This window comes from Sylvia atricapilla, chromosome 15, assembly GCF_009819655.1.
Source record: "Sylvia atricapilla isolate bSylAtr1 chromosome 15, bSylAtr1.pri, whole genome shotgun sequence".
Taxonomy (NCBI): domain Eukaryota; kingdom Metazoa; phylum Chordata; class Aves; order Passeriformes; family Sylviidae; genus Sylvia; species Sylvia atricapilla.
Window position 1 is genome coordinate 4,498,926 of NC_089154.1, and position 12,100 is coordinate 4,511,025.

At 46.2% G+C, this 12,100-nt stretch overlaps 1 protein-coding gene across 1 annotated transcript in view; it reads left to right on the forward strand.

Moving 5' to 3' along the window:
* Positions 1-12,100, forward strand: part of SDK1 (sidekick cell adhesion molecule 1) — a 391,189-nt gene that overhangs the window by 347,690 nt on the left and 31,399 nt on the right. The window contains exons 36-37 of the mRNA XM_066329767.1: positions 9,707-9,822; positions 11,516-11,702. Of these exons, the coding sequence (XP_066185864.1) occupies positions 9,707-9,822; positions 11,516-11,702 (303 nt within the window). The remainder of the gene's footprint in view (positions 1-9,706; positions 9,823-11,515; positions 11,703-12,100) is intronic.

Below are 12,100 nucleotides of genomic sequence, written 5' to 3' on the forward strand. Positions count from 1 at the left end.
CCAGCTGCCACTGGAGAAGGGAAAGGATTATCATGGCTATTTCACATTGCAGTAGTCTAAAACCTGTCAGCCTAGGGGATGGTATCTTCCCTCGACAAACAAAAGGGGATGGAGGGGAGCGGATGGGAAATAGAATGGTAAATTAATTATTGGTTTCACTTGCTCAAACTTTAAACAAAGGGCAACTTTGGACCTTGAAAAGTACCAAGCCTTTGAAATAATAGAGTATTTAACTTTTAATTGCTGACACCTCTGGACATCAGCAAAGGGCTGCTTTTGGGGCATGCCAGGGTGTTTGAACCTGGTTGTCTTTTTCTCCTCCCTTTTGAATTTAAAGAACCTGCAGAGCTGTTCCAATGGGTTCTAGATGAGCTTTACCCAGTCTTTCTGGGAATTCCTTGCTCCAGGAGTGACACTGGGTTGCCATCCTGTCCCAGTGTCCTTCTCTCCAAGAAAGAGAGGAACTCCTCTCAGCTTGGAGTTAAAGATGCAAGCCATGTTCTCCAACAGTGTGGTAAAAGACAGATTAAAGTCAGAGAAGAGCAAGAAAGGCAATCTGTAGGAAGATGGAAGGAAAAAAGTGGTGCTACATTTCCTGTTTGGATTGGGCAAGTAACTTCTTTCCAGTTTCTCTTGTAAACCACTGCACCTGTACCCCAACAGCATCCCACTTCTGAGAGCAGGATGGCCACATCCCATCAGTGTTTGTTGGTGGATTTTAAACTTCTTCAGTTTCACTCTACGTACAGGGGGTCCACTAAAGGTTTGTTTGCAGCAAGTCCAATTTGGATTTGTTGTTCCCCACGATGCAGCTCCCCTGGAGGTAACAGGAGTGTTGATAGCATTTGGCTGTGGGATGTAATCCTGCAGGGCTGTGACAGGACAGTAAAAAATAACAAACTAAAGTGTGCCCACATTAGAGCGTTAGTCATTGCTTGTGTGCTACTGTATTGCTACAGTGCTGGGGAGTTATGGAAATGAATTTTCTCTGTGAGCCTTGGCTCCCTTTCCTACTCAAAATGGCTATTTTTAAAGGGTAATTTTATATTCTTAATCTGTTTACAGATGATGCGAAAGTTTGCTAATTAGACTTCCAGATTTGGTAGTTTAGCTCAGTAGCTGCTCTTACAATGGCAAGACAGAAAGTAACCGTGCCAGTGTGAGTCTGTGGAAGAAGTGTCCTTAATGTCAACATGTCAAAAAGACATCCCTGCAGCTCTCTGGAGACTGAAATCTAATGTCAAGGCAGAAGGAAGCAAAGTCTGAGAGTCGTAGTGCTGTCAAAGCAAGTTATTCTTCCATATAGGAGAAGGAATTTTAAGCGAGTGCACTGGAAAGCAGTGTCCAGATTGAGACATAGATTTGATGGGCTTATTTGACATCTTTAATTCTCCATTGACAGTCCAGAAGCTCCCTAAAATGATTTGCAATGTTTTCATGCTGCAAGTAAAAGCCGAACGCGCGCCTCATTAGCAGCTCATTAAGTTGTTAATATTGGTCAGCAGCAGCCTTTGGTACAGCACAATGCTTTATGCAGTGCGGCAGCTCCTGCTTAGCTCGGGTCTAATTGCCTCTTTTTATCACGGCTCAGTGTAGGAAAGACGTTTCCGTCCTCGCAGAAACATGGGCGGGTTTTGATGCGCTGCCCCGGCCCGCGGCTGGGAGCTGCTGGGCAGCGTTTTGCTCTGATGATGAGCTCACAACCCCAACCATTCGATGCTGATTTTTCTGGTGCCGGCTGTAGCCCGAGAAAGGCAGGCTCCCGTGCCCGAATTCATCGTGAGGCCTCGTGGCTTCCTGCTGCAGTTGGTGGGAGGGGAAGGACAAATGAGCTGTTCTGCTGCAGTGTTCTATGGGCTGTGAAGAGACCGGAGCAGGGACATCCCTGCACGGAGCAGAGGGCAGAGGGAGGAGAAGCCTGATCGTGTATGCAAAGCTTTACTGAACTAACAGCACAGCCACTCCATTAAAAGCAGAGGAATTAACCTTCCTTTCAAAAAACATGAGCAATCAGTAGTAAAGTCAAATGAAGCAGAAATTGCCCGGCTAAAGAAGTGGGGAAGCCCCTGGCTGATAACTCCTATTCCAGCAGGCGCAGGCTGGAGTTGGAGTGCTTTTGACTAAAGGTTTATATTTGCAGCCAAATTCCTATTTCGCCTAATTGTGCAGTCCTGCTCTGCTTGTTTGCAGGCATCCCGGGATATGTGAGCAAAATTTGTGCTGTAAGTATTTTCATATGGGTCTCAACTCCCGTGGCTTTGCCTCCTCTGTACAGCTTTGCTGTGAAGCCAGCTGTGGAGAAACACAGTTGGTTTTCTTCTCTGACATCTGTTTGCTGTATCCGTCGTCAATCACAGAACTGGAGGCTTTTCAGATTGCCTGTTGTCGACTGAAAACAAAAAAGTTGCCATTTTTTCTTAAGAAGGTATGAATTAGCAATAGTCTAAAATATCTTGGCTGCAGCAGTCCAGGACCTGAGATGGAATAGAGGTGTAAAACCACAGCAATGATCTCAGAGATGAAAAAGAAAGAAAGAGAAACCTCTCACTAAGAGTCAAGAAAATTTAAATTTAATCTCTCTCTCCCCAGGAGCACAAGAACACAGTCTTCTGTGGGCTCCCTGGGGTTCCCTGACCATTGCAATCTGTAAATCCTAAATTAATCCCTCGTGGGGGTCAGCTGCCCAAACTGGCATTAAAGCCACAGTGAAAGGTTATTCCGGGGGCAGATCTCACCTGTGCCCTTTGACTTTTTTCTGATATAGCTTTTGACATTTGGTGGATGGCAAACCCAGTGGAGATTATTTGATACGCTCTCTTGGCTGCAGTGAAGCAGAAGGATTAGACTTTATTAGGTGCTGCCATTGCTGCTAGTGGATGTGAAGTGGGTGCTTTTGTCAGCTGCCATGAACTTGTGGTATTATGATATTCAAATGTGGCATTAACAAATGATAATAAGTGGAACATGACTATAAATAGAGGAGAAGGAATTTCGGGTCGTGGGGTGTGTAGGGAAATAATCTGAAATCGTTAATTTTGCCTTTCTAATGGGTAGATCTGTAAGAGAGTGGAGGAGAGTGCTTTCCCATCCTGTACTGCTCTCAGCGCACATGGGAGAGGATCAGACACACAGCAGCTCCTCACCACCCCTTGAACAGCCTTCAGCACCTCCTGGGGGTAAATCCTGCCCTCAGCAGAGCTGGCACTGCTCTCTTACACAACTGTTTCTGCTCCTCAGTGGAGAAAACCCCAAGGTGCACGGATGTAAGGGAGAGAGAGGGGGTTTTAGCTTGCAGGTTCGTGCCTGTGGTTGTTTGTGCATACCTAATGCTGGCAGGCTCTTGCTGCTCCTGCTCATGGCCCATCTCTGCCGACGGATGGGCTGCCTGCCTGTGTGTGATCACATCCTTGTTGACATGAAAGAAATAGAGGGGAAAGCTCATTTTATTATTCCCCCCTTCTCATTTTAACCACCTATGTACCCTCTTTCCAGAGGCAGTCTGACAGTTCTGTAAGGGCTTTACTTTTGGGCCGGGCTCTCTCACTTCCTTGATGGATAATCTCAGTATGCAATGTGATAGCCTGTTCTAAGGTTGTGTTTGCTAAGTAGAACTGTGGAATTCAGCATAAGAAAAGTGTGCAGTTTTTGTTTGCAGGCTCTTTCACAGCACTGCTCTGTGAGGTTTGCCATGGTTGTAATCACCCAGATCATGTCTGCACCGTCAAATTCCCAGATTGCACATGGCTCACTCATGTGGGAAATCCAAACCCCAATTTAAAAGATTGGGGATCATAGCAACATATTTTTCACCACCACTGGAAGAGGTAGTGAGGAACAGGATGAGAATGGCTCCTCAGTTCAAAAAGGGCACTGACAGGTAAGCCCCTAGATCTGTGTCTATGGAAAAGACTCCACTTCTAGACCTTGTTTCACTTCAGTTTTCAGAAACTCAGTATGCAGGAATGTCATCTCTCCCTCCCCCTCCTCCACCCCCACCTCCCTCCTGTATCTCTGCAGGTGCTGAAGATACCTGTGCCAACGTTGGGAAGCTTCCCAGTGCTAAGCATAGAAGCTGAGGATGTTACATTTGGGGATCATTTGCAGCTGCTTTAATTTATGTTTCTTCATGACTTTAATCCCCTTAAAAAATTGATGTGGCAAAACACAGCTACTGTACTAAATGTGGTATACAGAGAGAGCCAAGTGTTTGCCTTCCCAGACAAGATGGCACAGAGTAAAACAACTGCAGGTGTTCCAGACTCCCAAAGTCCTCATCCTGACAGCTGTTCTCTTTCTCCTCTTCACCCTTTCTTCCCCACTAAAATAGGTTTGTCTTCCTGTTCCATGTTTTTCTATTTTTGCACTTTTCTCTGTCTTCATCAGCATTCATGAAGATGAAAGATGTTCTTCAAGTTCTTCTTGTGTTCATTTCCACTGGTACATGAGGAGATGTTTCAATTTCTCTTACACCGATCTGTGCAACTGTGTAAATCAACACATACATCAGCATCCCTTGGGAAGGGACATTTTCAACTAAAACCTGGCTTTTAGAGCTGTTTTAGCCTCCTCCCCCATCCAGTTGAACACCTTAGCAATGGGGAGGCCAGATTGCTCCTTTGCTGACACTCATTTCATGTCTCAGGGTGTCACAAGCCTGGCAGGGCAGCGTTGGTGCCAAATTGCTGAGTAAGAGGGCAGGAGCATTCAGGCCCAACACAGCAGATGGAGTGTATTGGAGGGGTAAAGACTCACATCCCTGGAATGTAGCTCTGCCTCTTGGTGCCTCTCAAACGCATCTGAGTAACCACAGCAAGCATAGCCCTTGGAAAAGGCACTGACTTCCATCACGAGACGAAGCCCAGCCTAAAACAGCCAGAAATTAGTGGGGAGTGTGTTTTACATTCTAAATATAGCTTGTGCTGCTCTGTCACAGTGGAAAGCAGTTTCGCAGTAGCTGGTTTTGAAGCACAATTGACTAATTGTTATTGAGCTAATCAGCATCACTCACGCAGCATTCCTGATGGCACCAAGGCTCTGCTGTGTGGGGAAGCTCCTATCTTCCCACTGCTCTTTCCCAAACTCTGCAAGAAAATTCCCAATAAACACTGAACATTTTTTTTTTCTCGTGCCACTTTTCCTTCCAGCAAGGAGTGACTGCAGACATCTGCAGATCCACCTTTTTGGTCATTCCTGGGAGGTACCATCCTCACATTTCTTCTCTAAGCCTGTACTGCAGGAAAACCCCTTGTGTTCCACTTTGCCTGTTCTGCAGATCAGTCTCACTGCTTTATCTGGTGACCTTCTGTTTGCTGTGTTGTGTTTGGCTTTAGAATCCACTAAACTCTTGCTTATCTACACTGTGACTTGGAGGCAGTGGCTGCAGCTGAAGAAGAAGCTATCTCCATGTTACTGCAGGGATATAACTTCAATACAGTGAGGATGGTTTAGGTTAGGCTTCAAAAAGAATAATACGAGAGTTATTTTGTGAGTTACTGTTATATTATAGATATGCCTATTCAGTTTATTTTTATTTTTAAAGTAAGGGTACTACACAAACCCCTATTTTAAGAGTTGTTAGAGAGGCACTGGCAGAGTTTGTGTGGGAATGACAGCACAATCTGGAAAGAAGTCAGTGATTGAGATTACATGAACATCTGATCCCATTGTGGCCCATGAGGATGTCTGAGTCCTCTCCAAACCCTTTCAGCCCTATTTTCCATGACTGCATGTGCCAGGAATCAGTGTGTAAACTTTAGAGGCTCTGGCATGCAAGATTTCACCATCAGCACACACTGAACTGAATACTGCTGTGCCTTTTCCCTTGCTGTTAATCACTAGGTAGGTAAAATTACAGCTGAACTCAGAATATGCTGCAACCACCCCTCCATTGTAATGTGGAGACAGACTAGAGGATTTTGGGGCCTGGAGCTGTGTCTTTGTTCTGTTTTTATGCAACACATTGTGCAATGAGATTCTGGCCTCTGGTGCTAACACCAAAATGCAAACATATTGATTACTAGGGAATAAAGGCAGGCATGTTCTCCAAGTCATGCTTTGAAGAACTGGGGAGAAAGACTTGCTAGATAGGAAAGGATCAGAGGTCTTTACAAAACAGAAATTTGCTTGGGATTGTTTGGGATCAAACTGATGCACAGGAAATCCCTCAGTCTCTTTCAGTGCATTTTTCTCCTCATTTTTGGCCTGCATGTTTATTTAAATGGCATGTGAGTACCAGGAAATCTTGTCCCAAACTTGTCTGTGAATGTCCTGCCAGTAACACTGCCACTGCAGCAACAATTAGAAAACCAGCAGAGGAGAAATGCTTTGCTCCCCAGAAACTGGAGCAGATATAAGAGCAGTGAGGAATGCTTCACAGAACCAGTTATCAAGTTTGCCCAATGAATCACAAGGATTTGTAGCCTACCTGTGCCACAGAGCATCGTGGCGACTGTCACTGGGAAAAGGAAGAGTAGCTCCCTATTGATGGAAAGCTCTGGGTGCCATACAGCCCAGAGAACAAATATCCCAAGTGAGAAGAGCTGAGATGATCCCACTGCAGAGCACGGAGCTCTGGAGCAGGGAGGCCACCGGGGATTTAATGCACCTTCTCTTTAAAGGTTAGAAGCATTTGCAAGCTCAAATTGCCTGCACTGAGAGCACAGGCTGCTCAGTGCAGCTGGGAAACGAGGGCAGTGATATGTTTAAATGTGGATTTGGATGTGTAACTTTATTTATGGGCTCATTTTTAAACACTCTCACCACGTTTCTGGATAGATTTGTTGTCTTTACGTGATCCTGCCAACAGCAGCCCAGCCCATATTTGTTACTATTTGTTGCTAATTACTACACAACCTGCTCAGTCTTTCTCCTTAGGTCTTGGCTGAGAGAGAGTTTCAAGGAGACGATCTCAAAGGTAAATTGAAATCAGATAAGAAAAGAAATGTTTACAAATATCTGCATGAGATTCCAAGGCAGGATACGTGCGCAGAATTCGACTTCATGAGTACACAGATGTTTTTTTCAGGGAAAGTGAAATGTTTTCCACCTGCCAAGAGCTGTGTTTGGACCCTCGGGGGTCTGTGTCGCTCCTGCTATAGTTGATAATGTCACTAACACCTAAAGCAGTGTGAGGTATGCAGCTCTAACCTTGCTTTTTATGTATCTGAGATTTCAACAGCCATGAAAAATTCTGAGCTCAGTAATCTTGAAGTGCATTCCTAGAAGGTAAAAAGCCTTTTGAATTCACCTTTAAAATGCACTTGCTTTTATTGGCACAGGCTATCCGTACGATTCAGGGAATGGTCTGGGGTTGCAAACAGGTGGGGTCTTCAGGGATGTGTTTCCTTCTTTTTGAAGTATTTCATTTCACCCTTAATGGAACGTGCTGTCAGCAGAGAGCCACATCAAGCATCAGCAGCACTCTGCTGTCCCTTGCTGTCAACAAGACATCTGTGCTTAGAGGAGGAGGGACACATCAGCCTTTGAAAGTTGAGCAGAGGGACAGGCTCACAGGGCACAAAAACAAACAATTTGCATCTCGTGGAGGCTCCGGGTTAGTGAAGAGAAATGTCTTTTTCCACACATTTCTTTTCATTCCTGCCATCAAATTTTCTTCCACCGTGCCAGCAAAAGTGCAGCTCCAGTAGCAAGTGTGTCGTGCAGAGTTATCACTGACAGGTTTTAACCAGTGTTTCTTAGATGTGCTGCATGAAGGGGTTGAGGAAAAGCAGTGTTTTTCTGGCAGTGAGTTGTACACCTCGTCTCCTCTGATGGTTGCGTCTCAGATGCAGTATTTGTTCCAGGCTGGCACATGGCATCCAAAGAAAAATGCTCTTGTAGATGCTGCTTCAGACCTGGGTGTTGAGAGCACTGTGAAGCTGTCAGCTCAGGACAGACAGTGGTGTCACTCCTTAGAAAGGAAATACACTGCTAAAGCGACCCATTTTCTGCTGTGATTGTACGTGTTCCTGTTTCCCTGAGCGTGTCATCCTGGCAGATCTCTGGGATGTGTTTTCAGCTTTGCTCTCTGTGATCAGTTTGGCCTCATGCTATGTGAAATTGTGCTGTGAAATTCTCTAAATTTTGAGGGTTTTGGTCCGTAACAGCTCTCCCTTGCACTAAAGGCATCCAGCCAAGAGACAAGCACAGAAGGCAGGGCAATAATTAGACAAGTGCACCCTTGTGACCAAACTAGGGTTTACTGATGGTGACTGTCACCTCATGTATTCACCATCCAGCCAAAAAGGAAACAAAAAAAACCACAGTAAATAAATAGTTTTAACCGAGCCCTGGGATAAAGGCTATTTTCAATTTTACCTTTCACGTTTTAATTGTATAGCAATAATTTTGCAATAGAGTTGCCGATGGCAAACATGCAAAAGACATTAACTTTATTTATGTTTTGGATTATTAATGTGGCTGTTAAAATTCCTCCAGTTAGTTTTGATTGAATTGTTTTTTTGTGCGATTCTGTCGTTTAATGGAGCGGTAAATAAGAATTTCTGATAATGAGCCCAAGCATCTGTCACAACAACCTGGCGCTGGTTATTAACATTTCCATTAACGGCAGGGTGGGCAGTGATAATATGGAAACCACACAGTTAGAACAAAATAAATAGTTGGTGTCAGGCTGAGTGGGTGTTAATTACTTTTTTATTTTATAACGCTGGGGGGAGGGAGTATTGGTAGAAAAGTGTGACTTATGAAGGTCATTCTCTCTTAAGAAAGAAATCTCCAGAGGAGCAGCTAACCAGGCCTATCCAGTGCAAGCGGTGAATATTTTATCGCTTCTATTTATGGCCCAGAAAGGGGCAGAGAGAAAAGAGACAACTTTCTCAGGGGGTCTGGCAGAAGGCTATGGCACTGTGAACACAGAGGAAGGAGAAGTGTAGCCTTTGCCCTGCCTTTCTCTCCCCACTTCTGCAGTTCGACCAGGACACGCTTGGGCACCTTTTCTGTGAGCAGAACAGGAGCTGCTTTGTTAAAACCTGCCGGAGGCTCAGACAGCAGGTCAGGAGAACAGAGCGTCCTCAGTAGCCACTGGGGAGGAAAATCCACCTGCACCAAGTTGGATCCTGACAAAGGGAAGGGATGGAGTGACCCAGGTGCACTCAAAGATTGGTTTTCTAGCACAGCACAATGCAGAGAAGAAATGCTATTAGGAGCCAAAGAGGGCCGGTGTGTGCATGTGGAGGTGAAATCAAAGTGGAGCTAACAAAAAGCTGTTCTGTCATACATAAAATATTGGTGAATTGATTAGCAGCTGACTGGGTTTGGAGGTAATTTTGGGCAGTATTTTGGCCCAAAGTCTTGCTGCTGAGTGGCATTTGGGCTGATAGTGGCAGGGGCTGCCTTGCTCACCAGGAACAGTCGATCAGGAGCACTGGCCACTGCCAAAGGTGAGCCCCAAACTGCAAGGGAACCCAGGCAAAATTTTCCTTTCTTTTCCAAAGCTGCTGGTAGGATTGAGTTGATTCAGTGTCTGAGCCAGCCTGCATGGAGCAGAGCACAACCACATCCTGAGGCTCAGCTGCTCCTCACTCCTCTTGTGCCGAGACATCCCGATGACGCAGATACCCTGGGGCTGCCTCATTGCTGACTTGTGGCATAAACAGACTCTGTCCTGGGTCCTTCTGCAAATGAAAAACCTGGATATGAGCTAATTCTGCCTGTCACTGTTAATTCTTCTGTCCTCCTTCCTCCCTAGCACCGGCGCTGGCCCCGCAGAACATCCAAGTCCACTCCCTTTCCGCGAGCCAGCTGGAGCTCACCTGGGACCCCCCTCCTGCCGACAGCCAGAACGGGAACATCCAAGGCTACAAGGCAATCCTCCCCTTTCTACTGCTTCCATTTATCTTACTTGGCATTGCTATTTACTTGTGAGAGAGCTCTACAAAGTGCAGTCGCCCTCGCCACATAAGGCAAATTAGAACAGTGCTCAGGCTGCAGCAGGGAACAGCAGCAAGTCCCAAAACCAAAAGAAAGAGAATGAGATTGGGAGGGGGGAGGAAAGAAAAAGGAGAGTGTGTCATTATTTATGGAGAAGAAGGGAGCATGGGGAAACAGGGAATGCAGATAAGGAGGCAGCTCCACTTATGCAGGCAACATATCTGCTCCAAAAAGCAACACAGATACACAAGAGCTGGGGGCAAGAAATGTATGGAAGAAAATTAACTGAGCTTTCCCTCTATCAAATGCTACAAGCCTTTAGGAAGAGCAGAACTTTCTCCCCTGGAAGCCTGAGCCAGGTCAGATTTTGGAAGCATTGCTTCATTTCCTTAACTTTAACAAAATTAAATCAGAGTATTAATTGCGTTTGGTTTGCAGGAGATGAGCACGTTGCAGAGACACGCTGCTCAGCATCTCCAGCATGAGAATGGACCCTCAGAGAATGGGAATGGGCAAGTCTACAAACACTAGAGCTTGGCTTGGGTTCAGTGTCTGGCTCTGCCTCTCTCCATGAATTTAGATCCATAAGTGAAGGAAAGCCAAGCCAATGTGAATAATCTGGCATCCCTTCTTGGCAGTAACAAGCATCCTTATATATCAATCCCTGTCCTTTCCCTTTTGTACGTATATAGATGGCTTCAGCAGCTTGGCTTGGACAGCCAAGGTGGAGTCTTGCCTTGGCTTGTTCTCTCAGCTCTCTGGCTTGCTTTGGCCTGTTGTAATGCTCGCATTGCCAGGCCTGTCCAATAAGTAGGGCTGGCACCAATTTTCCGCTTGGAAACAACTTCTCTGAAGCCTAATTTTATGGCATCGGGGTAAAAATTATGTAATGGAAGAAGGGGGAAAAGCACCTCAAGGAACTTTAGGGAGAATCTTTGTTACCCTCTTCAGGAGGGCATTTTCCTGGCTGTGCTGTGAACACCAGTGGTGTGACTGCTGTGTGTGTGCAGAGGGGAGATACTGACGATCAGGGTGTATCAGGATGCCAGTGCTGACAGGCAGCTTGCATTGCAAGCAGTGTTTAAACTGACCTCTCCTCACTGAACCCGAGCAGCTCATACCTGCTGTCATTAAGCCATATTCTTCAGCCTTTGCTCTGTTTTTGAGTGATGTGCTCAGCTACGTGGTCGTTGGACTCGGGGGAACTTGCTAAGGAAAAGATTTGACGTGTGCTGAAAAACCTGAGTATCCCAACTAACAGAGGAGTCCAGGGCAAGACTGCGCTGTCTTTCTAGTTGTTTTGTAGCTGCAGCAGTCAAATGTTTTCTAGGTGTAGGATATACTACAACACATGACAGGATGAGAGGGAACGTCCTCCAGTTGTGCCAGGGGAGGTTCCGACTAAATATTAGGAAAGATTTCTTCCCAGAAAGCGTGGTCAGGCATGGGAGCAGGCTGCCCAGGGAGGTGGTAGAGCCACCAAGCCTTGAAGTCTTCCAAAGGCGAGTGGATGTGGCACTTGGGAACTTGGTTTAGTGGCAGACCTGGGGGTTGATGGTTGGACTCCGGATTTTAGAGCGTTTTGCCAACCCTAACAACGCTGGGATCCTGTCTCGCTGTCCAACAGATTTATTACTGGGAGAGCGACGCCCTGAACGACACGGAGAAGGTGAAGGTTCTTTTCCTGCCGGAGACGAGCGTGCGGCTCAAGAACCTGACGAGCCACACGCGGTACCTGGTGTGCATCTCCGCCTTCAACGCGGCCGGGGACGGCCCCCGCAGCAGCCCCGCCACGGGCAGGACACACCAGGCAGGTAGGCACCTTCTCCTGCCCACCTGGGCACAGGGGGCCTGCAGGAGGGCACTGCTGCTTGGATTTGCACTGTAGAGGTCTTGAAAGAGGGGAAAAAAAAAAAGCTTCAAGTAAGTGGAGTGTGAGCAAAGGGAGTGATACGGCTGCAATGGAGAGGCAGAAGAAGGGTCAGTCCCTAAACTAAGCTGGTCCAGAAGGAAACAGTCTGTGGCTCTGTTCCTGGTTTCTGCTGCCATACTTGAAATCAGAAGGAACTCATCTCCAGTGCCTGGAAGTTGCCCTGATGGTCCTGTGAGACAATTAGCATGCCTTTTAGAATTCCGGGTTTTTTTTGGTTTTTTGGGGGGGGGGTTTTGTTGTTGTTGTTGTTGTTGTTGTTTTGTTTTGTTTTTGCTTTTG